The sequence below is a fragment of the Grammomys surdaster genome, unplaced genomic scaffold, assembly GCF_004785775.1.
Source record: "Grammomys surdaster isolate TR1022 unplaced genomic scaffold, NIH_TR_1.0 126176, whole genome shotgun sequence".
Classification (NCBI taxonomy): domain Eukaryota; kingdom Metazoa; phylum Chordata; class Mammalia; order Rodentia; family Muridae; genus Grammomys; species Grammomys surdaster.
The window spans coordinates 4,208,337-4,236,164 of NW_021620983.1; the positions used below are offsets into that span (position 1 = coordinate 4,208,337).

Below are 27,828 nucleotides of genomic sequence, written 5' to 3' on the forward strand. Positions count from 1 at the left end.
TCCCTGAAGCAGAGAAACTGAAGCGGGAGATGCGAGCTCTGGCTCAGGTGAGGCGCGCCCTCCCTGCCCTTGAGCTCCTACTTCCGGGATCTCAGGGAAACTATAGTCTGGTACTAACTTTTATCTCGGGAAACTTTATTAAGGAAAAAACTCCAGGCTGGCGAGATGGCTTAGTGATTAAAAGTGTGCACTGTTCTTGTAGAGAACACGAGCGGTTCCCAGCATCCTGTACAGCCACCAGTTACCACAGTTACCATCAGTTATCCCTGGGGCGTCTGATGCCCTCTTCTGGGCTCTGCAGGCACCGCACACGCAGGAATACATAAATGTTAAAAAAAAATCTCCTAAAAACCCCTCATTTGACACATATATGACACATATATTCAGGGAGAAAATGGATGCAGCTGTAGAAAGCTAGTGTCAGTAAAGGGACACTTGGAATGTTCGCCCCCTCCACTGTTCCCTTATGAGCCGTTGGATTGTGCTTCAGGACATTCCATTTTGTGTATATGGAACTGGAAGGTGTGTGGAAACCCTGGGTCAGACATCTCTCTTGCCACCATTTTCTCAGCAGGCAGGGCTGACGTCATGTCTGAGCTACATTTGCAGGAGGGGCTGACGTCATGTCTGAGCTACAACATCTTGGCAGCTCTCCAAGCATGCAAGCTGCCCATGATCACATCTGTGTGTTGGTCCCTCTGTAGTGATGTTGGGTGTTATTACTCTCACTGTTTAGGAGTGATCATCTGAGTCTCTGGAAGGTGAGAAACTTCAGTGGTATGGATTCTGTTCATATCTCTGCCTCACAGCCCAGCCCCATCCCCTCTCAGAATCCCTACTCCCTGAGACATGAAAGCATCGAAGTCATCTTGGTGAATGGTCCACTGCCCTCCAAGGCACCCAAAGGACAGCACAGCTCCACTTCCAGGTACAGGTGGAATGACTGAGCCTGGAGAGGAAGCCAAGTCCAAAGCCAGGGTAGGCTGAAGGCCAGGTCTTTCACCACACTGGGACTGCAGGAGTGTTCTGGAAGAAACTGAAGTGCTGTGTTTCGAGGAAGTAAATCAGCCCTTATTGCTGACATGGCAAAAAGGCCAGGCCAGCACACCAGCCAAGGCCTAACAGGCCAGGCCAGCCCACCAAGGCCTTAACCAAGGCCTAAACGAGAGAAGCCAGCCTTCCACCTTAAACCAAGGCCTACCCCAGAAAAGGCTAGCCCATTACCCTTAAACCAAGGTCCAATCCAGAGGAAGGCCAGGCTTTTCATCTCTGAAGACCAGGAGGTAATGAAGCCACAGAAGCAAAGTTTGGAGCAGAGACTTCCTCATGAAATTCTTGTCTTTAAAGAGTCCATGTGCATTGAAAATAAAATTTGTGGGGAGCTGAGGATTTAGTCTGCACCCATGGGCAGCTCTGGTTGGTTCCTGTGGCCCTGTGGCTAGTTAGCTGGTGAAGGCTGAGAGCCACCTGCTAGTCGGTTGACTGACTGCAGCCAGAGAAGTTGTTCTCTGTGCCTCACTCCTATAGTCCGGTAAATGGTGTCTAGTAACAGCTCTGGTACTGAGCTTTGAACCAAGTGGCTTTGGTTCCCACTACTTGCTATGGTTCTGAGACCGTCCAATTTGGTGAATCATGGTTTGAAGTGTTCTTTGGATAGATAAGGTGTGCACAGCCTTACTAACCCTAAGAGATGTTTCCTTGCCACGGTTCTGCTTGGGGATGGTTTGCCAGACTGGAATCAGAGCTTCAGAGACTCAGAAACATCAGCTATCCAGGCAGGTTACCCCCAGGCCCATGGATTTATTTTTCTGTTTCCCTGTTGCATCTGGGGATTGTGGGGAAACTCTTTTCTGGATTAGAAGTCTCTGGGTTTGAACAAATGTTTTGGTTCAGAAGTACAGCAGGGAGGTGTTACATGTCTGAGTGTGTCAGACAGAAACAGAACTGGCTTTAGTGGGAACAGAGATGTTCCTGTAAAGATGTCTCCAGTATTTGAGTGGGTGAGACAGGAGAAAATGAAGCTTAGGTAAGATTCCTAAATGACAGGCAATCATGAGTCCATCTGCAGTCTGGGAGACCATCTCTCAGAGCCTCTTCTAGGATTGGTTTAAATTGAACTGATGGGACACAACCGTGGGCCCTACCAAGACTCGCTCTGTGCTACAGAAGGGCCTCTAATGCAGGGGTTTCTGCTGGCTGCCTGAGTTAGTCAGAATCTGGGATGTGTATTTAGTTTAAAACTCCATTTGAAACTCCACCCAGTCTTGTGCCTTCGTGACTAAGGAAATGGGTGAATCTTAAATGAATAAAGTACATTGAGATTACAGCAGCCACCATAAGGAAGATACAGCAGCCACCGTGAGGAAGATGAGCTGGGTAAGATCGATTGCCCTTAGATCAGTGGTGGCCTTGTCTACCTTGTGCCTTGGTTGAGCTCAAATGCAGAGCAGTGTGTAGCAGTCCATGGCCCTGTAGTCAGCACCTCGGTTGAAAGAACAGTTGTGTTGGGAAACTTCTCTTATTTTGAGACCTAACTAGAGAAAGGAATTTACAGCTGTGGAGAAATCCTCCCTTTGGGTGCTTTTCTCTCTGCAGCAGTGAAGAAGTAAGACATTGGAGGTCTGTACAGGGGAAAGGCAGAAAGGCCCAGGTCTGCATGTGTAACAAGCCTCAGCTAGCACTTGGTCTTAACCTACTTTGGGCTGACTCTCTTCCCTGGTAGATGACAGAAATAAGACATGAAATTGAACACACAGGCATCAGAGCTGACACTTAGGGCAGTAATCAGAGAGGTCAGTCAAGAAGGGCAAGCTAGATGGATGGATGGATGGATGGATGGACGGACGGATGGATGGATGGAGAGAGATGGTTTGTAGTAAGATAAGTATGGTGAAACCCATTCATCACCCCACTCCCTTCATGTGTATGTGTGTGTGTTCTGTCTGTCTGTCTGCCTCTGCCTCAATGTGTGATGCCCCGCCTCATCCTCCCAAGGCCTGGCCTCCTCCATGCCTGGCACCAGTCTTTTCTCAGTTCATTCTCAGAGGTAAGCACACCACAGCGTTTGTTGTCTCTCCCGCACCCCCTCAGCGATAGGCCTCATGTTAAAGAATGGACTGAGTAATCATAGACTAAGGTAAAACTCTCCACGGTGCCTCTAGTAATCTCCTCTGGAGTGTGATGTGCAGTGAGGTGAGAGGTCAGTGCTCCAGACTCTATGTGTCGTCTCTAAGGCCTGGTGGCCGCCTGTCTTTACAGAGGGGAAAGATGGATGAGCTAAGAGTCTCCTTGAGTGCCACCCCCGTGAGCTTTCCATGCAGGACGACTGAGGTCATAACATCAGAGAGTGTTACTCCGAAGTGCCTCCATTGGGGAGCATTCCTGGAGCGATTCCCACTGGCAGAGGGATGTGTTCGCTGATTTATTTATAATGAAACAGTTGAAGGTGTTAAATGCAGTGGCCCTGTCACCCTCGCTCTTCCGGTAAAGATGAAGGATGGACAGCGTTGTCAGTCGGACTGCCTTGCAAAAGATGCTATCGAGGCGAAGAGGAGATTCTAGCTTTGACAGTGGCCTGACAGTGGGTGAGATGCTCCACATGGCACCACATACAGCACACAGAAGGCATGGGTGCTGCAAACGTGACTCTTTGAGGTTTATTTTGATGTGTGAGTGTGTGTGTGTGTATGTGTGTGTGCACGCTCGCATGCTCGTCTATAGATAAATATCACATACTTACCAGATCGCAGTTCGACTTTGACACATGCTAGGGTACCAAAAATTCCATGTGCTTCACTTCTGGTAGATTTTGGAAGCAAATCTACAGGCTCTCTAGAGTGTGGGTTTTCTGAGGAAATGACCAATGACCCTGAATTAAAATATGTAGGTGTAGGGCCTGGAGGATAGTCCAGTGTTTGGAGTCACTTGTACTGTAACCATAAGTACCAAAGCTTGGACGGGCCAGCATCCTCTGAAAACACATGTAACCACAGCTCGGAGCGCACGCGCACACACACACAAACTAATGAACAAAATATAAAAGTGTCAGGCCATTTAGTTTGATCAGAAGCCATAACTTTGGAGACAATGCAACTGTGAGAAGACCAGTGGGAAACTCAGCATTAAACATGAGACGACCTTAGAGTAAGAACAGCGTGATGACGTGCAAAATTTACACGGACAACAGAGTGAGAGGACTCCAGAACCACCAGTGGCAGCTGTCAATCAGAGAGAACAGGAAAAGGACAAAGCAGAAGCCTTGGCCCTGTGAGCTCACACAACCTCAAAAGAAACACACGAAAGTATGTAGAATTTGTGCCCCAGCGAACAGCGGAGACTGGAAATTATTTAGATGAAAAGGACTCCAATGGGCTGGATATGGGGTACATGCCATTAATCACAGCATTTAGGGGGAGTCTCTGTGAGTTCGAGGACAACCTGATCTACACCGGGGGAGTGCCATGCCATCCAGGACTACAGAGTTAGCTCGATTTCAAAAAAAGGGGGGGGAGCATGTGGGGAGGGAGATGGGGAGACTGGTTATTTGAGTTGGTTTCTTTGGCCATATAGTTTATATCATTACTGGTTGTGTAAATTGTGGTACTTATGTTGAGGCTTCAGATTTCAATCAAAACAAAACAAAAAACAATTTAGGGGCTGGCAAGATGGTTCAGTGATGTGCTTGCTGCCAAGCCTGATGACCTGAGTTCAGTCCCCAGGACCCACTTGGTAGGAGTGACCTGGTTCCCCCAGGTTGTCCTCTGACCTGCAGATGCATACGGTAGTGTATGCATGTTCCTCCCCCACCTTCCCCAGTAAAAGCCACAACCTTAAGACGCTGCTCTTCCCTTTGGTTGTTTCCGGGAGTGTGACCCTCATTTGTATCCCCAGTGGAAGCACTACACCGAGTGCGATGGGAGCCCCGATCCTTGGGTTGCCCAGGAAATGAACACGTTCATTAGCCTGTGGGAAGAGGAGAAGAACGAGACCTTTGAGGAAGTGATGGAGAAAAGTAAACTGGTGTTGTCTGTAAGTACTGCGGCCGCCTGACTCCACGTCCAGTGCTGGCCGCGCAGTCCGTCCGGTTAGCCCACGGGCTGTTCTGAGCCCTGCCTGTGCTTCCTTGCCTGACTTCACACAGAGGGCTGTTCTGAGCCCTACCTGGGCTGAGCCCTGCCTGTGCTTCCTAGTCATTTTCTTACCGCCTCAACCCCACCTCACAAAGCAGAGCTCGGACACCGAGCATTTCCTACTCTGTCTCACGGAGGTAGATCAGATTGCATGTGTGTAGCTGGCTCGGAGGTACAGTGGAAATGTGTATTCCCAAATGACTTCCGTTGCTATGGTGTGGGTTTTAAGTGTTCCCCGAAGGCCCAGTGCTGCTATCTGGTGAGTGCTGGGATTTTTAGGAATTGGGTTCTGGTGGAAGGAAGTGGCTTTATTAGAGTGTGTTCTTAAGTGAATGTTAGGGTCCTCCCAGGCTTGGAACTGCTTTGCTCTGCCCTTCCTCCCCCTCCCCCTCCCCCTCCTCCTCCTCCCCTCCCCCTCCTCCTCCTCCTCCTCCTCCCCTCCCCTCTCCGTCCTCCCCCTCCTCCCCCTCCTCCCCCTCCTCCCCTTCCTCCCTCCCTCTTCCCTTCCCCCTCTCCCTTCCCCTCCCCCTACCCCCATCCTCCTCTGTATTACCTTTTTAGTCTCCCTGTGACAGTTTCATGCCTGTCGCTGTACCTTGTTCAGATTTACCTTCTTAATGAAATGCTTTAGGCCATGGGAAAACTCTGGAAACCATTGGAACTGCAGATGGATGCTATCCAGTCTGTCTATGATTGCCTGTGGCTCACTCTCCTTTAGAAGCATGCACAGAGCAAAGGCACAGTGAGAACAAAGTGAACTAGAACGGCTGGAACCTCAAACTCTGAATGACAGACAGGACACACACACTCTGCAGAGGGCCAGAAACATACTTGCATCGTCTTTAGCTTGTACACATCCATCGAGATTTCTTAATCACAAACAAAGTGGAAGTTACATTGAAAGGATATGTGAGCACACAGCAGCATGAGGGATGGAGAGATGAGAGAACAAAGGTCAGTAAGGGTCAGTGGGGATGTGGGCAGGGACATCTGAACCAGTACAGATCAGGAGGGAGGGGAAGCAGCAGTGTTGATAGTCACCCAGAACTGAAAGATATAAGAATCCTCTTAATTTACAATATCCAACACATCCAAAGAAAAGATACAGACCTAGAAGATTAATGACATCCACACATATACCTAATGTGTATGAAAACCCCCTTACACTCACAAATACAACAATCTAGACACACACACTCACACATATATATGTATATATATACATACATACATACATATATATATATACACACACACACACACACACACACACACCCCTAATATGTATGAAAACTCCCTCACACACATGCACCAAATATATATATGTTCCCCCAACACACACACACACACACACACACACACACACAAACACTGATTTTCCACCTCTGCACATGAACTGGGTATCTACAGTTTAATGCTGACATTAACTACCCAGAGTTAGAATAATCCCCTGGGTGTTAAGGGTTTGATCCCACAAGCCTCTGCATGCCTTCCAAGCATCCCCCAGGTTACCCATACCTCCGAGCAACCAACTCTAAGTAGGGTTCCCCAAACTCTCCTCGTGGATGAGACACCCTGTTACAATGGCTCCCCAAACAAAGAAAACTGGTACTTATGCTTGGTCTAAACGGCCAGATGAGGACAAACACAGGGCACACCATGTGGAGAAGGTTGATATGATCTCCTGAGTTCTCTGGGTGTTCTGCACACTTAGCAACTTGATGAGTTCACCATCTAGAAGGTTCTCTGAACACTATTGTTAAGGGGGTTTTAAGGAAGTATCATGATGGAGGCAGGACAAAATCATCCCTCAAGGCTGAGGAGCACAGTCAGCACCTGTCTACTCAGGTGCCCTCCTGTCCTCCACAGAGTCACCACACTAGCATGCACTCAAACACAACTAAGTTAGATCACTATGAAAAATAAAACCAGTTTCTTCGGTCGCAGCGTGGAGGAAAACCCAGTCTTGTTCAACAGTCACGGAAGATCAGCTAATACGGCATCCGCTGGTCTCAGCTGGTTAAGCACTGGTTCTTCTCTAAGCTGGCCACTGAGACCTCTGTGCCTGTGGGGTTGGACACATACACGGGAACTCTTTGGGAAAGATGTTTTCTTTCTCTGTGATCTTAAGTTACAGAAGACAGGAAAGGACACCTTTCCTTGATCTGAAGTGACAGGCAGTCGCCTTCCCACGTCCCTTTGGCTTTTTCCAGGTGAGTGATGTAGTATTCTTTACATTTCAGTTGATTGAAAAGCTGAAGTTAATTTTACTGGAAACTCCTTCAAGTGACCTGGACAGCAAGACCACCCTGCAGCATCAGGGGTTCATCCTGCGCCTGCAGGAGCTCCTCGGGATGAAGGTGAACGTGGCCACAGAACTACTACTCCGAGTACGGGCGGTATCTCTCTTACAGCGCTAACTTAACAGGCCGCCCTTAGCAGTCTGACTGTATGTCATGGCCCCACTTAGGTCTCTAAAAACCTTCAGTATTCAGGACAAATCAATGAAATGAAGGGCCCGTACTTATGTGACTTAACAACTGTTTATACTTTATTTTCTAAAGTATATTTTTATATTTGTCAGAGTTCATCGAATTCATTACGAAGAAAACTTTACAAACTAATATGAGTTAGCTACTATAGGTAAAGTGGTTGAAATACATCACAATTACTGACGTCCTGTTTTTCTCCAGTTTTTATTTTGAAAGTATAATGTTTAAACATGAGACTTAAAAAACGGTACCAGGAGTCCCCACTATGGACTCTATAACTTTGCTATAATTTATAGATAAAAATCAAAGCTTTGAATGTTTTGTAACCTTTTCTTTGTCTCTCTTTTCTTTCCTTGCACCATTCAGAAGTTTGTGTGTTACACATTTCATCCCCAAAAATCTCACCAGTAATGAAAAGATCCAAATGGCTGTCATCTAGTATGCATCATAAAACTCATAAGGTCAAAGTCCTGACATGTGGCCCATAGTCCAATTCTCTCATGAACGTGTTTTATAACCTTCAGAGATGTGTCCCATTTCAAAAGAATCCTCAGAACACAGCCGACAGGCGTGCGTCGTGTTCAGCCATTTAGTCTGGGTTCTTTTAGTTTAGAACCATCCCTGGGCGGCCTTGTTGGGATGTAGTCTAAGTGTAAACACTTCTTCTGAGTGCTGAGCTCACACACTCTGTAGCAGGCACGCCACACTCTTGCATCTGCCGTGTGTATCGTAGGACAAACCGAATAAGGAAGTGTGGGGGTTTATCAGTGACTAAGATGCTTACTAAGAGAAAGTACAGTATTTTTTCATCTTATTTTATACATTGTGTTGTGGTTAAGGTAGAGACATTGGTACAAGCCAGCCCTTAGTGCATCAGGGGGACCAGGGGAACTGGGGAAGCATCGCTGTGTAGAGCACTTGCGAGCATGCTCTCTTGGCACCACACAGAAGTGAAAGGGATACAGGACATAGAAGAGGTGGATGAAGACGGGGAAGACGTCCAACTCCAGGTCTGGAGCACAGAGAAGGAAAGAGCGAGCTGGGTTACCTTACTGCGCCTGATCTTTTACTGTCTCCCATGTAAGTGTGCATTTGCACACTTGGGTACCTGTGCATATGAGGCCCAAGGTTGACATCAGGAACTTCCTTGCCTGCTTCCCATCTTGATTGCTGAGGCAGAGTCACTCAACTGAACCCAGACCTCGCAGTAGGGCTGCTCTAGTTAGCCACTTTCCTCCAGGAATCCCTGTCCCTGCCTTCTCAGGCTGATATCACGGGGAACCACCAGACATCGACAGAGGTTTGGGGGACCCAAACTTTAGCCCTTACACACGGCAGTCACTTTAACCAGTTAGCCATCTCCTTGGCCTCTTCAGTATTATTTACCCAGAAAAAAAAAATCATCTGCCGTTTACCCAGATTATTCTCTTAACAATACAAGGAATCCAGTATCCCAGTGATCGTGTGACTTTCCTAAGCCGTGAGACTTTGTGAGGCTCTTTTGTGTTTTCTCTTACAGCAAGCTAGTACCTTAGCAGACCTGGACACTGGGGATATGGAGAAAGTCATCAGAGATGAGAATGTTACCCTGTACGTGTGGGCAAACCTCAAAAAGAATCCAAGGTACCCCCTCCCCTCACCATTTCTTCATAGATGCCAAGGCCAGAGGCGTTTAGTCGGTTGGCTTGAAGTTTAAACATGAGCTCCCGTAGGAGGCGCTGTGTCCTAGTATCTAGAGGAGGCGTGCTTGCTCCAGTGAGTGTGTCTTCACTTGCTGCTCACACGAGTGGTGAACATGTGCACAAGTAGAAAAAACACTACATAAAAAACAAACCTTAAAAAAAGAGCTAGGAGGCTTCTCCCCACCCTCACCTGTGCCAAAGCTGGTCTTGAACTGGTGGGTCCTCCTGCTTTAGCCCCTACCCACCCAGGGCTGGGGTCCCAGGTCTGTGACATCAGACCTGGTGCAGAGCTTCATTTTAGTATTTCATAAAAAGGAGGGAACGAAATATTTACCAAGTTGTACTTTCTACAAAGCGTAGTATCTATTGCCTTCAAGACACCATGTCAGCTTCTGTGCAGTTGATAATGCCGCACACAGAATCATGAAGGAAGTTTCTCTATAGAGGAGAGGAAGCTGGCATGCTCTCCCACAGTGGGGACAGGAAGTTTTGGCCTTAATCTAATAAAGACAGGAGAGGATTGCCAGGTTAATTCGGTGGTAGGCTGTCTGCACCTAGATGATACATCAAAGCATGGCAGGTACTGAGAAGGCTGCCATGGGTATTTATCAGGGATAAATCAATAGTTTCCATGACATAGATTCTTCTGATTCTGAAATATGTTCATACATATGGAAGGGTCATTTGGACCCTCTTAGAGTTTATTCAGGGAGGCCTCTTCTGCCTATGTTTTGCCAGGAAAAAAAAAAAAAACAAAGCTGCTGCTGAAACCCCCTGGTAAAGTGATCAGCAGTTGAATCTGTAATCAATCAGATGTAGAGATTGAGAAAGAGAAGACAGTTCGGAGGAGCGCTAAGAGGCTCCTCGGGAGAGACAGAAGCTTCACTTGGGCAGAGGTGTGGGGGGGAAGAGTGTCCTGAGAAACACTGACTCCCAATGCCTCAGGACTCAAAAGGAGGGGCATTACAAAAAGACACCCTGCTCAGGTGCAGTGTGTGGCCCAGGCTGTCCCCGACTCACACCCTGCTCAGGTGCAGTGTGAGGCCCAGGCTGTCCCCGACTCACACCCTGTTCAGGTACAGTGTGAGGCCCAGGCTGTCCCCTCTTGCTCACCTTCTTGGCTTCCATCAATTGATTTCTGGCAGGCACCGAAGTGTGAGATTCTCAGATACACAAATTGGATTTGAAATCCCAAAGATACTAGCCACAAGCAACATCGCCCTTCGGCTTCTACACACACGCTATGACCACGTCACGCCTTTGTTCCCCACTGCCTTCGCTGAGGGAAAGCAAAAACATATGGAAGATGAGCAATTCAATGAAGAGGAAAGAACAGAAAAGGCTGTCACTGAAGAAAAAATCCTTACTGAAGAAAAAGCGGCCAACGAAGATGAGCAGCCCAAGTCTGAGGAAGAGAGGGAGCCCAGCTCGGTCCAGGAGGAGGAGACCAAACATGAGGCTGCAGAGGACACTTCCATACAAAGGGTAGGATACTCTGTCTGTCTGTCTGTCTGTCTGTCTGTCTGTCTGTCTACATTCCAGGCTAGGTAGCCCAAGCTGATCTCAAACTTACAGCAGTCCTCCTGCCTCATCCCTTCAAGGACCAGGGTGGCCAGCCTGACTCACTTTACCTAGGTTGACATATTCTAAACAGTTCCTAGTTTACTCTGTGAGTAGTAGTAAGCATTAGCAGGTCCCTGGAGGTATTGTCAAGATTTTTTCCTGAGCCAACAGAAGCTCTTTAGAAGCCCCCTCCTTGCCTGTGCCCTGGCTTCCAGCGTCTCTCTCCGCTCTGTAGGAGCAGTGGCTTCAGCCTCAGGCTCTGCAGTCTCATTGGCTGCCGCAAAGCCTTGAGGTCAGGGATGCAGCTCGCCCTGGGATGCAAACTTGCAGCGAACGCTCATGCAAACTGGAGGGATATTTTGTTGCTATTTCTCCAGCACCGGCGGCTTTCTAAGACTTGCTCTCATGTATCTCTCACTGGCTTGGAATTCACTCTGTAGACCAGGCTAGCCTCAAACCCACAGAGCACTTCCTCCCAAGCACTGGGATTAAAGGTGTGCACCACGGGGCACAGGTACTTGGTTACCTTAAAGCCTGTCTCTAGGGCATAGGGAGCGATGAATCAGGATACTCAAAATCCATCTATGCCCCAACCCCCTGTGCACACATCACTGAAAATAACCACGACCCTGGCTGCAGCAGCTTCTGCTGATTTTCTACCTGTCAGGATTTTCATGGCGCGTTTTATGTTAGAACAGCGTTGGACTTGAATGGTCCTTTCTCTGCTCGAAGGCAATTTTGTTGCCACAGCCCACTCGGATTTTAGGGAACCCCGAAACCTCAGCATGAGCACATAAAACAAAGCAGTTCATTGACTTTATTGGTTTATTTTCTTTAAGCGTGTAAAGAGTTAGGGAACAGACCCTGTGTGGATTTAAACTAAAAGTGTGACTTGGGCCCTGAATGGCTCAGGGGCCAAAGGTGTCTGCAGACCTAAATTTGTCTCCAGTGCGTTTATGGTGGAAGGAGGGGACTGACTCCTCATGGTGATCCTCTGACCTCCACACATGGCCACGGCACAATGCATGTGCACACACACACACAACTATCCACAAACACATGTAAATTTTAAAACTTTGAATCATTTGATATTCTAAGAACATGTGGAGAAATCCTTGTTTGAAATACAACAGTTGTATCAAAAAAATTTAAAGAATCTAAGAATCTAAAGCAATAGAGAAAATGGATGTGAGGTGACTTTCCATACAGATAACTCTGTGTGTGTGTGTGTGTGTGAGTGTGTATGTGTGTGAGTGTGTATGTGTGTGAGTGTGTGTGAGTGTGTGTGTGAGTGTGTATGTGTGTGAGTGTGTGTGTGAGTGTGTGTGAGTGAGTGTGTGTGTGTGTGAGTGTGTGTGAGTGTGTGTGTGTGTGTGTGTGTGTGACTGTAACAGGAAAAGGTTAAAGGCCTGCAGGGAAGAGAACTGGAAAACTGGGCAAGGCTGCTGCAGAGCCAGAAATAGCTGATCATTTTTGTCCTTCAAAAATCTGCCAGCTCTCAGGAGGCAGAGGCAGGCAGATCTTTGTGAGATCAAAGATCTACATAGTGAGACTCTGTTCTACATAGTGAACATAGTGAGACTCTGTCTGAAAAAAACAAACAAAAGCTTCCTTCTGGAAATAAGATTCTTTTGTTCAGTTTCATTTCAGCTCTGGGAGTGGTGGCTTTCTTAGAGATCAGCACCTCCTGGTCACTTTTTGATTCCCAGGGAAAGATTGTATCCCGGTCCCTCTGAAGGTCAGGCATGACCACCTGATTGGCTTTTAAGTAAGATAGGAAGCAGTATGTGGATGGGTAGGAGGACGTGGAAATCGGTCCCTGAACCCAGCATCATCTCAATGTGACTAAGAATTTAAAATACAATAGAGAGAAATGAGGTTCACTTACCGCATTGCAAGAGTCACAGTCAGGACATCAGCACAGAGCAAGTAACTGACAAGAGATTCTACACATTTCCTGGCCTGTCAGGGTGTTGGATGATTCTTCACTCTGCAACTAGTGGCTTGATTATAGTTAATATTTGGTGCGAATCTACCAGTGTCTTACATAAGAATTACATTAATTCGAAAACTGCACAACAACAGTTAGAAACCATGTACTTTGAACCATGGGTTGAGTTTGCGAAACTAAAGCGTTCCGTTCTGTAGATAGGGATCAGTCAGCGGGACCTTGTGGGGTTGCAGCTTGCCATTCTGTTAATTTAGGTCACTTAGGAAACAATTTTCAAGAACAATTTTTAGTTTAGTTCGTGGGGTTGTGCCCATGAACGCAGTGTCAGGCGAGGCCAGGGGAGGGCGTAACAGCCGCTTGAGCTGAGGGGACAGGTGAGTTTGAGCTGCTTCATTCAGGTTCTGAGAACCAACTCAGGTCCTCTGGCTCTTTGAGGCTGCTCTGAGCCATCCTCGGCCCCTGGAAATATTCTACATTAACAGCTTAAGCCTGTGTGTTCATAACTACACCGGCAGGACCTGTGTGTGTTCATAACAACACCAGCAGGACCTGTGTGTGTTAGTCTCACACCTGTCCCCGCAGGTGTTTGACTTACTCTTGGAACTTGGAAGGACCAGGCTTAGAGTCCCTTGATCCTTAGTCTTAATGGCCATAGAGAATGTGGCTAAGCCTGTCTGCTTTCTGCTATCATTTAATGCTACCCTGGGCAGTTTCCCGTTGGCGTGATGGCTGAGGGAGCGTGAAGATTCCGAAGGGCATCCTGTGGCGTACCCAGGTAGATAATCAGAACCCTGAAGCAGCAGGCAGTTGCAAGGAGCCTCGTACGCTTCTCCAGAGCTTGTGAAGGTGGGCTGGGAGTTGGGATCGGAAGTACTTTACACTGAGAACGTGGAAAGACGAGACAGGGACATTTCCAGTGTCCTCTCAACACGTTAGACATGCGTGCTGTCACTGTCATACTTTTAGGCAGACAGCACTTGACACTGTAAGGAGGACATGTGTAGGATGTCCACAGAGGCAGAGGAGCCCAGCAGCATCGGAGGTAGAGCCTTTGATGGGTGGAGTCTTGCTCTCTGGTGTCCTCCTTTTTGCCCCAGTTAATGGCTCTGAGAGTTTTTAGCATAGTGCTGTTGCCTAGCCACCCTCTTTGCCCACAACGTTAGACATAAATGTCCTCGGGACATTTTTTTATAGCCCTCTACTCCCTCACGGTGAATCTAAGCACTGTGGTTAGCAGTGACCACAATCAACCTGGCTGTTTCTGTCTTAAAATGTCAATGTAGTTCAGTACTTTTGAATCCATCCTCATTCAGACTTTTAAGAAATGGGCAGACTGCACCCAGATACTCTGCCAGGATGTGACGCAATCAACTAGTTCCCAGGACGACTCCTCCTCTTTGAAGCCTCACCTGTACCCTGTCTGAAAAGCCATACACTGCCTACTGATTTCTCAGTATTCCCCGCTCCCAAACCTCCACCAGGCTGGCCACTGAGCTCTGCTTACAGAATTCTAGGGCTCCTATGGCCTAGGGCTCCACGCTGTTCCATGTTCGTCCCAAACCAGTTCCAAAGCTATGATCACGCAGCCCGGTTGCTTGCGGTGACAACGCTATGAACACAGGGCCAGGCTGCTCGCGGTGCTTGCGGTGCTCGCGATGACAGCGCTGCTCTTCAATATGCATTTTGTGTGTTGCTTTCATTTTTCACTGCTGTGTCAAGATACCAGGCAGAAGCAACTTAAGAAAGGAAGGGATTGTTTTGGCTCATGGCATGATGGGATACAGTGCGTCATGGGAGCAGCAGGATCACGAGGTAGCTATACACAGGGCTTCTGCAGCCAGGCAGCAGCGACAGATGAATGTCTGTGTTCAGCTCTCTTTTTTTCTTCGCTTTCTGTTTAGGTTGTGACGTCATCTCACAGAATCGCGAGTCTATGTTCAGGGTGGGATCTAGTCGAGTTGGGGGTGAAGATTAATGTAAATTGAAAATTAATTCTCTTACATTAAATCACAGTGTAGGTTTCTTTTTCACAAGCTTATTAAGAAGTTGACCACTAGAGGGCTCTTACTACCATCTCTTAATTGATTTGAATGGCTTTAAAAATATTGTAAATATTTTAAAATATTTAATTAATTTTTAAATATTTAAAATAGTTAAAAATATTGAAAATATCTTAAATTATTCTTTTTTTTTCTTTTTCTTTTTTTTTTGTTTTTTTGAGACAGGGTTTCTCTGTGTAGCCCTGGCTGTCCTGGAACTCACTCGGTAGACCAGGCTGGCCTCGAACTCAGAAATCCGCCTACCTCTGCCTCCCAAGTGCTGGGATTAAAGGCGTGTGCCACCACCACCAGGCAACATTTTAAATTATTTACAGCACAACATAGAAAGGGCTAATATGAGTATGGCATAATTATGAGAAATTATTCAAAGTAGTACATTTAAAATAGCAGTTTCAAAAATATTTTATTACCCTGAGGAGCAAGCAGATAGATGGACATGGGTCTTTGAATTGAAAGTTCAAGTTACAAAGTGACTTATTAAGGGACTGAAGTGGCCCGGCAATGTAGCTCAGCAGACAGATGCTTGTCGGGCATGGGTGAGGCCCAGGGTTAAACCCCGGTCCTTAAAAAGAAGCAATGAACAAGTATGTATGAAAATAAAAGTAAATCCCACACACACACTCTAAGAGCCTGCATACACACATATCTGAATGTGCACACATACATTGCACACACACACAGAGGCATACATGTACAAGCATGCACACACTACACATACATGCAAACACACACACATAGACACATACACGCTGTCTAACTCTCAGGTGAAATCTGCTACAAGAAACTCAGTCTGATGTTGCTTTTCTTTGGTTGTGTCTTTTTGGTCCTAGAGAGTGAACCTAAGACTCCATGTGACCTCAGTGTTCTCCTGTTGAACGATCTTGGGGGTTTTGTTTGTTTGCTTTGCTGTTGTTTGTCTGGATTCAGAGATTTTGACACAGGATCTTATGTAACCCAGGCTGGCCTCAAGTGGCTGTGTACCTGAGGATGGCCTTGGGCTTTTGATCCTCTTGCCTTTACCACGGAGTGCTGGGATCACAGACACAAACCATCACTACGTTTTTTGGAGTGCTAGGGGTCCTCTTGCATGCCAGGCAGGCACTTTGCCGGCTGGACCCAGTCTACTGTCTTATCTTTAATGAGCAGTCCTGTAGAGGAACAACAGGCTACTAGATTCTGAGTACACACTGGCACGTGTGCCGAAGCGATTACATATGACGATCAAACCAACAGGCCAGAGACTGTCCCTGAAATGACAGCATTTAGGCTAAGTGCTAAAAAATGCTGCTGCTGCTGCTGGTGGTGGTGGTGGTGGTTTTGTTTTTCTTTTGGTTTGGCTTTTAAGAAAGGGCCTCACCCTGGTCCCTGGGCTATTTTATGGACCAATGTCCTCCAGTTGCACTCAGAGAATAATTCCTGAGAATGCTGTCCATTCTTCTATTGCAGATTTTGTACGGTGAAGAGGATGAGTTCCAAACCACCCAGTGTGAGCTGGAAATGAAGTTGCTGAGTGAAGCGGTCTCAGCAGGTACTCTGTCCCCACCCCTGGTGTGAATGGAGGCTCATTTCACAGAACAGTAAGGCAAGGCCATTGTAGAAAGAACTATGTTGGAAGCAGAAATCCTTCACACTCCCTCTCCCAAGACAAGCAGTGGTAACAGTGTTGCCATCTCCCCAAGCATCTTCTTAGTTTTAATAAAATTGTGGAAGCACATCAAATTTAAAAAAAATCTTCTGTCAATAATCATATTTTTCTATTCAATATTAAGTTATGTATGGAGGAAAAAAAAACATGTTTTACACAAATGACTGATCCCAGAGTACATTGGTAACCTGCCTCATCAATTAAAGTGGCTTCATAATTCAACCCAAACGAGGGAACAATCTTTAAGTCCCTGCTGCTGGTGAGAGTATATCTGATTTCTTCTCTGTACTCACTATTGCAGTGAGCACTCACAGGAACACACACATGGACGCACACACACCTGAACCCTTCACAATCTGCCTGGCAGGTGTCTCTGGACGAAGCCTGCCAAGGTGAACATGATCTCAGGGCCTGGTGTCTGTCTGATGATGTCTGTCCTCTTAACTCTCACTGCTCTTCCTTCTTAGTGACATCAGAGGAACCTGTTCCATGTGCTCTAAGCGTATGTGCCATACTTAAATCTCTGTACCCTTTTATTCAGTTATCTGTATATTCTGAGGCACTGTCTCAAGTTGTCCAGGCTGGACTCAAACTCTATGTAGATGAAGATGTCCTTGAACTTCTGATCTGTCCGGTTCCACCCCATCCCTCACGTTCTTGTATCACAAGCATGTACTTGGCTTTATGTGATGTAGGGATCAAACTCGAGGCCCTGCACATTCTAGCCAAGCACCCACCCTTCCAGCTATATCCCTTCCCCATCCTTGGAACCTTCCTATAGCTTATACCTGGCACGGGTTCCTCTCTCTAGATCTAGGATGCTAGAGTAGGCTGTGGAACTTCTGTCTTGAACACCACAATTCCCTACATCGCGACCCCTAAGTCAGTCATGTCTTCACCATCTAAATTTAGACAGTAGTATTTCTGACTTCTTTTTAGGCCAATAAATCATACATTAACTACATTTAAAAATTAAAGAGTCTAGTTTATTAAACATGCACCAAGAGACAGGTAGTTGCCTAGCTTGACTATCTATCTATCTATCTATCTATCTATCTATCTATCTATCACCTATGTATCTTATCTATCATCTATCTATCTATCTATCTATCTACCTATCTATCTATCTATTGCTTGTTTCCATTAACTTTCAGTGCCCCGTCTCGGGAAGTTAAATTAAGAGGCCCTGCTGTGCCTCTTGTGTGGGAGCAGACTGACAGTAAACACTGCTACCAATCCTTGTGTCTCAGTTCCTGCCCGCTGCCTGCTCTGCACCTACCCGCCATTTCCCTTCCAAACTTTGTAGCACAGTACGAACATGGTGTGGATTTTATAGTTGAAGAAACGTGGCCAGGATATATCAGTCAGCTTCTGTGGGGAGGGGTAGGGTCACATTACCCAGTCCTGGCTAGCCTAGCACTCACTCAGTGGACCAAGCTGGTCTCAAGCTTGTATGACCCTTGCACCTGTAACCCCTGAGAACTGGGACCAGAGGTGTACAGCACAGCTGTCAGCCTGCATATCTCGATAAAGTCTGACCACTGCTCAGGGTAATGGTTTTGAGTAGCTGATTTCGTCTTGGTGGTGGAGGTTGAGTATGGTCCCTGCCATGGTAACTGCAGGTGTTACTTCTGTCTGTACATTTGTCATTAGATTGTACAATTCCCACAGAATTCTCACTCCATCACCTCCCTGAGCTGGGCCTATTTTTGTTGCTTTCATATCATACATGGCCCCAAATCTGCTTTTCCACCATGAACCTCCTACCTACCCTCTTGGGATTTTTCATCTGATAATGTCCAGTTTTAAGGACCTAGTAACTAATCAAACTGTTTGTCTTTTATGGAATATAGTTTTACCAGTAATATATGCTTATTGTGTGTAGCCTCCTACAATGCTAGTGTGTGTTGCAAGCAGAGCTCTTCCTAAGCCTAACACACACACACACACACACACACACACACACACACACACACACACACTGTGCACACCTGCTCCCACTTCAAGGCTGGCTAGTGAGACACTTTGAGAACCTTGTACAAAGTCTAGTAGCTAAAGGCAAAGCTTTAGCGGTCCTGGGATTTTGCTTTTGTATCCTCCCTGATGCAACAATGTTGCCATCTGTTCTGAACCTGCACTGTGGTTCCTTTCAGCACAGCTGCGTCTGGTAGAGAATGTAGTGGAAATGCCAGAAGCCCTGGAACCCAACGAGGTGGACCTGTGCCATTTCTACCCCCTGGGCGGCGTGTACCACTTGGATATCCTGGAGCTGCCCCCTCAGTGCAAACCAGTGAAGGGCTGGGTGCTAGTGGAGGTAGGAGACTTCTCAGGATCCACTACAGGTGAAATTGCTTCACGTTTACTTTGTTTCCCATGACCTCGGCCTCTAATGCACGTTAATCCTATTTTAGGAGAACTTCTTACTCATTAACTTACTTGTAAACAGGGTTTCTCTGTGCAGCCCTGGCTGTCCTGGAACTCACTCTGTAGACCAGGCTGGCCTCGAACTCAGAAATCCGCCTGCCTCTGCCTCCCAAGTGCTGGGATTAAAGGCGTGCGCCCCCCAACCCCCGCCGCTCTTATTTTTTTTAAAGTTTTGTTTCCCAGATATATACTAGTGCCCCAGTCTGTCAGCCGGCCCTTAATACTGCCAGTCTCCATCAGAGCTTAGAGAATATTTTTTCTATTAAGTGGCCAGGTGGTAACCATTTTCACTTTGGTAGGCCACGTTGACTGAGAACCCAAGGCCCCCTCTTCGTCCCTGAAGCCTTTGGATGAAAGTGAGTGTGCGCTCTGCCAGGGCACTAGTCCAGGTGTGCTTATCAGCAGTGGGAGAGGGATAATCCCCCTGCCTCAGCCTCCTGAGTGCTGAGATAGTAAGCATGCACTGTCTTACCTCATTTATTTTAATGTTTAGTAGATTGATTTTATTTTTATTGTGTGTGTATGAGCTTATCCCACCTATGGCCCACTGCACCATAGCTACAAATAGCCCCAAGTGAAAAAAATTTATATCTGGGAAACAAAACTTTAAAAAAAATAAGAGCGGCGGGGGTTGGGGGGCGCACGCCTTTAATCCCAGCACTTGGGAGGCAGAGGCAGGCGGATTTCTGAGTTTGAGGCCAGCCTGGTCTACAGAGTGAGTTCCAGGACAGCCAGGGCTGCACAGAGAAACCCTGTCTCAAAAAAACAAAACAAAACAAAAAAAGAGCATTGTTTTTCTATTTCCAATACCTGGGAAAGAAGCTGAGTGTTCACGGATTCACTCAACAACCCATTCTTGGATTTTGTCAATGTCTCATTTGCCTCTCTGAGTTCAGCCCTTGAATCCACAGACTTCTCCTGCGTGTCCCGTCAAGACTCCCAAGGGGACTCCGTGGGCTCACTTTACCCGCACAGCTCTTTTTAGTCTATTCCATGAGAATATACTTCTGGTTTTCTTCTGGGTTGAGCCCTGCCTTACCTCAGGACTCTGCTGTCAGCTTGAGACCGTCACCCAGTCCTTCCTGTGACTACTCCAGGGGTATCCACACGTCTTTTCTATAGCTGGGTGTCCTTCATTAAAATGTTAGGCCCAGTGACTTTGCGTCCCACTGGAGGTGCTTAAGTGTTGGTGTGAACTTGAAATCTTGTAGTCTTTGGCAGGTCTCCTGATTTCTCTTGTGCCTTGGTTAGCAGTTCTGCTGAACACTGGCTTGTCATGGGGCTTGGGGTGTAGACGCTGAAGAACACATTCGGGAACCTGGCCCACAGTAAGGCCTGAGGTTACGGTTAAGTTTGTCCATGTTTTCCTCTCAGTCACTCATCTCTGAGTCTTGCTATGATGTCTCCTATTCACTCTGTAGACGGCCTGTGACAGCAGGTAGAGCTTGTCAGTAACAGGTGCGTCTGGCTGTGGCCACCACCCTCTGACTTTCCTTATTCTGGTCACTTTAAAAAGATACTCCAAGGAGGACTACAGAGGTTTACATATCCTCCAGAGACCACAGACGAGCCTGACCCAGAGAGCGCCTTCCCACCCATAGAGGTCACGATACAGATCCATGAGAACGTCATCTTCTTCGAGAGGCCTAAGGTCGTCAGGTGGGATGCTGAAGGTACAGCCATCCCACAGCAGTTCTGATACTCATGCAGCAAGGAGGGTAGTGTAAACCATGGCAGCAAGTAGTCCTCCCCTCGCCCCTCCCTTCCTCATCCCTGTCCCCTCAGCCCTCCACTCTCATCTCTCTTCCCTCATCCCTACCCTTTCATCCCTCTTCCCTTTCCCCTCCTCCCTCCTCCCTCCCCTCTCATATCTTCTTCCCTCATCCCTCCCTCCCTCTTTCCTTCCCTCTCTCTTTCACGGTTTTGAGACAGGTTTTGAGTGGCCTCAAATTCAAGGTATAGCCAAGGATGGCCCCAAACTTCTGATCTCCCTGCGTCTACCCCTCAAAGGCTGGGTTAGAGCCCAAAATGCTGGGGCAGTGCTCTGCCCACTGAAACTCCAGCCTGGAACTCGTTCAGTTTACACTTGCTGTTGATTTGTTTTGGTGGCGGGGACTGTGCCTGCCACAGCACTCATGGAGGTCAGATCACAATTTACAGGAGTCAGTTCTCTCCTTCTACCCCACGGGATTTCAGAGATCCAAACTCAGGGTTTCAGGCTTCTCAGCAAGCACTTTCCTGCCACACTGTATCATGCCTGCCCAGAAGAGTCACTTAAAGAGTGACCCATCTAACTATTTATCTTAGCTAAATCACCCACACTAGAGTAGAGAAGAACGTTGTGGGTAGGGCACCGGCTACGCTGGCATGGGACCAGGTCTGATTCTCCAGAGCCCAAGGGGAAGCCAGACATTGTAGCATCGTAGCGTGCATGCGTGTGTTCCTGCAGTGAAGTGAAGATGGGGACTAGAGAACCCCCAAAATCTCACTGGCAGCCAGCCTACCCTGCACAGCTGAGGAGGGGGGATTCTGGCTCAAGTAAGGTGACATCTGGGGACCAACACCTGCGGTTGTCATCTGACCCCTACTCGCTCCCAAGTGGTCTTGAGAGTCTTCCTTTTCTCAACACCGTGTGCCCGTTTTACCGGTTCTGGCCGTGTCACTCACATACCCTTCCTGACTCTGCCCTCACCTGTACTGAACAGTACTTTTATGTTCTGTTTGCTAAGGTCCAATACTGGGCATCTGTTTACATATTGCACACGTCCTGTTGGGTAAAATATTTCTTCGAATCATTTTTTTTTCCACATTTTAATTTGTTGCAGCCCAGACTGGCCTTGAGCTAAGCACATAGCTCAGGCTGGCCTCAAACTCGAAACCCTCCGACCTCTGCCTTCCGAGTGCTGGGATTTCAGGGACGTGCTACCGTGTCCAGTGGTTTTTTTCCCCCCACATCTAAAGTGGCTCCTCATTACTGACCTGTAAGGGGTGAAGCGTGCTGCCTACTGCACGCACTAGTGCACTCCTGTGACTAGTGTCACAGGCAGAGCCTCAGAAGTGGGTCTGGAAATGAACTCCGAGTGGGCTGTACATAGGGATCTCGGTGGGAGAGGTTTAAGGAACGCCTCATTGGATCAGGGCCATGGCTGCCCAGCTGCATCTATCTCCTGAAAGCAAGATTGTACGCTCAGAAATGGCTCTACAGCTGCTTTAAGACAGCAGGGAAAGGGCTGGAGGGATGGCCCAGTGGTTAAGAGCACCTGCTGCTCTTGCAGAGGACCTGGCTCTGTTCTGGGCAGGTACTTAGCCCCTCACAAGCATCTGTAACTCTGATTCCATGGGAGCTGGTGCCCTCTGCTGGCTGCTTTGGGCATTGCATGTAGTAGGTACACATGTATATTCAGGCAAGAATTACATAAAAATAAGTAACAAACTTAGAAAGATCCCTGAAGATATAATCTTTAAAAAATAGCCCTTTATCTTGGCATGGTGATGCACACCTTTAATCCTAGGACTCAGGAGGCAGAGGCAGGCCAAGCTGTGTGAGCTCCAGGCCTAGTCTACAGAGCGAGTTCCATGACACCCAGGGCTACCTAGAGAGAAGAAACCCCATCTCAACCACCGGTCCCTCAAAAAAAAATTTTTTAAAAAATAAATATGTAAAGAGCCTCTGTACAGGGCTAGGGAAGAATTACCTAGAAAGAATGACAGCATGTTTAGGCTCAGGCACATGCGGGTAAGAGGGGCTGAAGACAGGCACATGAACTAGCAAGGGACGGAAACAGTGAACCCAGTGTCCCCTCCTGTACCAGGCAGAAGGTGTGGAGTTTGAACCCTGGAGGCAGTGCTCTCCCAGGGTGGGCGTGAGGAGCTTTTCCACAGGTGTCTTAATACAGAAGACCAATTTGTGCACATTGTGTGTATTTAGGTGTTCTTACTCACTTTGATAGGAAAAATACGAAACTAATGTGACCGTCTTCTGTCCAGATAAACTCTGGAGGTCAGACGGCATCAGCAGTGTGTATTACAACCGAGACGACAGGCTCCTAACCTTCAGCATGGATACCTTGGGCCCCGTGACCTTGATTCAGGATGCCCATATCAACATGCCTTACCAGTCCTGGGAGCTGAGTCCCATCGGCAACAACAAAGCCGTTATAATCGTGAAGACGGTTTTCATCGAGCTCCAGATACACATCAAGGTGAGTGACGTCACGGCCGGCCCGCAGTCAGGTAGCGTGTCCACAGGCCGGCATGGAAGATGTCTCTGGAGCTGTGAAGTTCATCAAGTAGATAACCGATTATGTGTAAAAGCAAGGCTCCAACTTGTTTCCGGGGTCACTAGGTTACTAGGTCAGTCATTTCTGAACGACTGCCCTGGGTGAAACTCAGAATGTCTGATCCACCGGACATGACGTCCACGCCCTAGCCTGTAAGCTCATCTTGCCGAGTGAGACCAGTGCCCTCAGAAGTGTACAGCCTTGGAAGCCCCAGAGAAGTAGATTCCTGTTGGAGGGCTGAAGGCAGAGGATTCACAGCATATTGACCTAAGGGGCTTTCTCAGGCAGCATTAAAGATGACTGATGCTGAGGTTGTAACCCTGCAGTTACTCAGAGTCACTGGTGACTTCTGTGATATGCAAATCTCAGTTGTCTTAGAAACAGCAGGAACTCCATTGGAATAAGGCAGAAAGAGCATGAAGACTCAAACCCACGGGACAGGCCTAATGGAAGATACCTTCAATCCCAGCTCTCAGGGCAGAGGCAGGCAGAGCTCTATGAGGCCCTGGCTAGCCAGAGCGACTCTGTGAGACCCTGTCTCAAACAAACAGTCAAACCAGCAAACAGAATAAGTAGATAAAGCCTCTGTGGTTATTGGGTGACATCTCTGGACTGTCATTGTCACAAATGCCACTAAGACAGTGGCAACTTTCCCTTAGTCTGTTAGTAGATGAATGACTTCCCCAAGTGTACCAGGTATTGCCTGGCCACACTTCCAACCACCGTGTTCCAGAGGCCAGGGGACACCATGCAGGGTGCCAGTCTGATAGGCAGGGCTCACACCTGCTGAGTGTTCGTTCTTGAGTATGCAGGTGGTCAGGTGTGTGTTTGCAGGACGGGTTTTACAGCTCACCTCCTGCGTGTGACGATCAAGCTCTTAAATAAGGTGCAGCCGGGCCAGACTGACGTCCGCTGCAACTGTGAAAGATGTGGTAGATCTTAAGCATTTGCTATGAAAAAAATTTGACTCGAGTCTTGCACTGGATAGAAACTGAGTTCTCTTAGATATACTAGGTTAAGTGGCCAAAACTATTAAACAAAGAGGTTACAGAAGTACCAACTCTGTGTCCCTTCAAAACTGGGCAGTTAGGTCATGCATTAAGAATAATTCTTAGAAGTACAATCATGATCGTCTCAATGGCTGCTATAATTCAGAATGAACAGAGTGCTTTCACATCTTAGAGAGTTCTGAGACACCACTTTGAACCCCTCAGGCACCCAGAGGGAGCCCAGGAAGTTAGTGAGCTTCCTAGGCAACGATGGGGTCCTGTGATAGGGCCTCCAGATCAGGCCCAAGACATAGCAGAAGCATTATTTAGTATAGAGTCGCCTATGATTTCAGATGTGGTCTATAAGAAGACTAGAGGTGGCCTAATAGTTTCCCTTCTCTTCTTGAAATCCAGGAAACCCTCTGCATGTTGGCTTCAGTGAAACTGAGGGGCAAGGTCCGTGAGTTTCATCTAAAAGGAAAATGGATGGCTCCCATTCCCTTCATCCTGGCTTTGAAAGAAGCCGGGCTGAACATCTTCCCAGCTATATACTCTCATTTTTATGTGGTCGTCAACAATAAGGCAAGAATGTAGCTCTCTAAATTTAACATGGTGGGAACCTAGGATGCCGCTGCTGTTAAATCGTATCAGGGAAAACACCAGAAACCCAGGGTTTCTCTCGTCTAATAGTTCCCTCAAGAGCCACAGTGTGGTGAGGGGGTCTGCCGTCTGCGCCATCGCTTCTAGCGAGAGGAGCCCGGCTGCCGCACGTCTTCTTCATTTTCACACAGGGACCACCAGCCCACAAAAACAGTCCTTTCTGGTTTCTCAGCACAGTCCTCACGGCTGCGTGCTGTTCTGTGCTCCTCACAGGGATTTAGCTCATGAGTTCCTGTGTGAATCTGGGCCCCCTAGAGAACAGGGCCTGCGGCCTGTTCTAGCAGCCAGCCCGGCCCCAGAGCGCAGGCACGTGGTAAAGCCCACGGTGCTCCACGAAACTCAGGTGCTCCAACCGCGGAAGGCGCATTTGTAGGCAGACGAGCTCTGTACAGAAGAACACGTCCGCCACTTTCCGGGGCCTTTTCACCTGTCAGTGATTGTGTTACACCTGTCAATCACGTCCTAAGGGTCAGGACATAAATGCATAGGTAGGAAAGGTTTGAGTGACTCAGTGACAGCGCTTACTGTGCTTACTGCCTGGTGACAATATTCTACCAGAGAAAGCTTAATTGAAAAGGTTCTGAAGAGTGGGGCCCTGTGCAGTACTCAGCAGGGTGCTAGGGAGAGCCTGGACCACCTGGTGTGTGGCAGTCAAAGCCCAGGGAAGGAGCATGTGCCCCAGGGGGGCTCCAGGAGGGGGCTCTCTAGGTGGAAAGCACAGCCACAGGCACACCCCAAGAGAGCAGCAGTCTGGCTGGTCTGCTCTGCCCACTGCTAGATTAGGAAGGCTGTAATGTCAGGGGTCAGCTCACAGGGGTCAGAGGTCAGCTCACAGGGGTCAGCTCACATCAGCTTTTGTGGACACTGTTCACGTTAGGGAGTGCACAGAAAGGTAAACCATTGCCTAATTTTGAGAGAACCACAGAATCTGATATCAATCTTGAATCCTTCTGTGTGAAGGACAGGCTACAGAGAGGTCTGGTGGAGAGGAAGCTTGCTGGACATTGTAAGACTGACTGCGCGTATCCACCCTCCCGTGGACAGGTCCCCCAGGTGGAGTTGAAGGCCTATAGGCAGATGGCCCTGATGAGCACGGCCTTCTCGTTTGCCTGGAGCAAGTGGAACATGGTCTGCAACTCCACAAGAGTTGTGTTTCGGGTAAAGTATGCAAAAACCAAGAACCTGTCTTGTCACCCAAAAAGAAAACACCCGAGAAATCAGTGTGTAGACTCCTTCACCTCCTAAAGATGTGAGGTCAGCGTTCAAAGCGCTCTCAAGTTCTGAGTTCTAGCTTCTCAGACCTTCACCCACTACAATACCAAACGCCATGACACTGTGTCTGTGTTGACTCCAGAGCAAACAGGGAAACCACGTGCGTGTGAGTATCTGTGGTTCATGGTCCTCTACAGAGGCCAGGCATTCGGCATAACTTCAGACAGACACATTGCTGTTTATGAGTAGGAAGGACGCCGTCTGTCTTCAAACTCAAGGTTGACTAAGTTTGTCTCTGAGCTGAGTGGGAAGCCAGGGCCTCATACATGCTGTGCACCAAGTGCTCCACCCCCCAGCTCCACCCCTGATCCCCACCCCCGAGCTCCACCCCCGAGCTCCACCCCCGAGCTCCACCCCCGAGCTCCACCCCCAAGGCTCAGCTGATGCAAAAGCAGCCGCCATGTTTCTTTTCTTTGTTGCTCCCTACTTAGGTACTGCCTCCTTGAGAACTGGGTCTCACTGATACAACCAGTGTCTCTGGGTAGGGTGCCCGCCGCTCCCTCAGTGCCCAGAGAGGTACCTGGGCACAGCATCAGCACACAGGTACCATCCGGTGCTTGCTCCATAAGTACGGAGATGTTTCTTGGTTTAAAGTAATTCAGAACCACGGCACGCAGAGTGCTTTTTGCTATGTTTACCGACACACTCCTTTCCTCCCATCACTGGGGAGGCTGAGCCAGCCTGGTCCACCTCACGAGACTCTGTCTGCAAGCTGGGTGACTTAGGTACCCAGCAGCTCCTTCCTTGTGTATGTTTTGGCACTCCCAGAATTCACATTGTCTTTCCAGGTGAGGGAACACATGATAGAAAATACAGAGCACAGCGCCTGGTCGCTCCTCATGTTCAGCGGTGACAGAGCGCAGATGCTCAAGATGAAGGAAGAGAATGACAAGTTCTCCGAGACCCTCAGGGAGGGCACCGAGTTTCACTCCACCTTGTACCACATGATGAAGGACTTTGCCTCCCCAGTGGCAATGGAGAGAGTCAGGCATTCGGACTGCCAGTTCATCGACTCGGTGTGCTACATGCTGCTGTCTATCCGGGTCCTCAGCTATTCCTAGTCTTCGCACCCTGTGTAAAAGCGGCGAACCCTCATACCTGAGAGGAATGAGGTATCTTTCCAATCAGCCACTAAAATGTCCCAAGAGCACCCGGCATTCCAGCTGCACTCCAGGAAGATTTGAATGGTCTTTATTTGGATACATTTCAATAAAGTCTTATGTCTCTGACTCAGAAAGCTCATTAAAATACCCTAGGTGGGGTCTCCTCCGTTGTGAAATTCCTCCCCTGTGCTTTTGTTGGGAAATTAAAACATCTCAGCGGCTGAGGACCCTAGCTTTGCACTATAGTTACTAAAAAGTTACTAAGTTACAAATCTCAGAGGGAAGTGTTAAAATCCAAGGGTACTGCCCGGCAGTCACACTGGCGGAGGTCCATCGTGCCCAAGTCTGGTAAATGGCCATAAGACGTGTTCTAGAGACATCCAGGAGTCCCCTTCCTGTGTGGGTGCAGCCTCCACGGCTGTCTGGAAGAACTGACCTGTGATGATACTTATCAGCGCTGCAAACAGTATGATGAAGAGTCCCGCAAGCCAGAGCGCTTTGTTGGCCCTTCTGAAGGACGCCTGCAGGTCAGCAACCCAGGAAGCCAATGAGCTGCAGCTGTGGGGAGAGCACACCGA

At 48.0% G+C, this 27,828-nt stretch overlaps 2 protein-coding genes across 8 annotated transcripts in view; one reads left to right on the top strand and one right to left on the bottom strand.

Moving 5' to 3' along the window:
• Positions 1-27,384, top strand: Casc1 (cancer susceptibility 1). Of its 2 annotated transcripts, XM_028757501.1 has the most exons (12): positions 1-47; positions 4,891-5,028; positions 7,373-7,519; positions 9,141-9,244; positions 10,449-10,788; positions 16,324-16,405; positions 18,676-18,836; positions 20,463-20,619; positions 22,934-23,148; positions 24,630-24,797; positions 25,920-26,033; positions 26,936-27,384. In XM_028757501.1, the coding sequence occupies exons 1-12, from the start codon at positions 30-32 to the stop codon at positions 27,206-27,208; spliced, it is 1,917 nt and encodes a 638-aa protein (XP_028613334.1). In that variant the 5' UTR covers positions 1-29; the 3' UTR covers positions 27,209-27,384. The 2 variants fall into 2 exon arrangements, with proteins under 2 accessions (XP_028613334.1, XP_028613333.1); XM_028757500.1 differs by lacking the exons at positions 18,676-18,836; positions 20,463-20,619.
• The window catches only part of Lrmp (lymphoid restricted membrane protein), a 55,125-nt gene continuing 54,618 nt past the window's right edge, over positions 27,322-27,828 (bottom strand). For all 6 annotated transcript variants that reach the window (XM_028757497.1, XM_028757496.1, XM_028757495.1 and 3 more), the window contains one exon: positions 27,322-27,808. In XM_028757497.1, coding sequence (XP_028613330.1) covers positions 27,565-27,808 — 244 coding nt within the window. In that variant the 3' untranslated portion in view covers positions 27,322-27,564. The remainder of the gene's footprint in view (positions 27,809-27,828) is intronic.

What these genes read in the sequence shown, in the direction of transcription:
- Casc1 (XM_028757501.1), top strand. An exon ending in AAAGTAAACTGGTGTTGTCT is followed by an intron (nt 5,029 to 7,372) that starts GTAAGTACTGCG and finishes TTTACATTTCAG; the next exon opens with TTGATTGAAAAGCTGAAGTT. An exon ending in AGCTCCAGATACACATCAAG is followed by an intron (nt 23,149 to 24,629) that starts GTGAGTGACGTC and finishes CTTGAAATCCAG; the next exon opens with GAAACCCTCTGCATGTTGGC.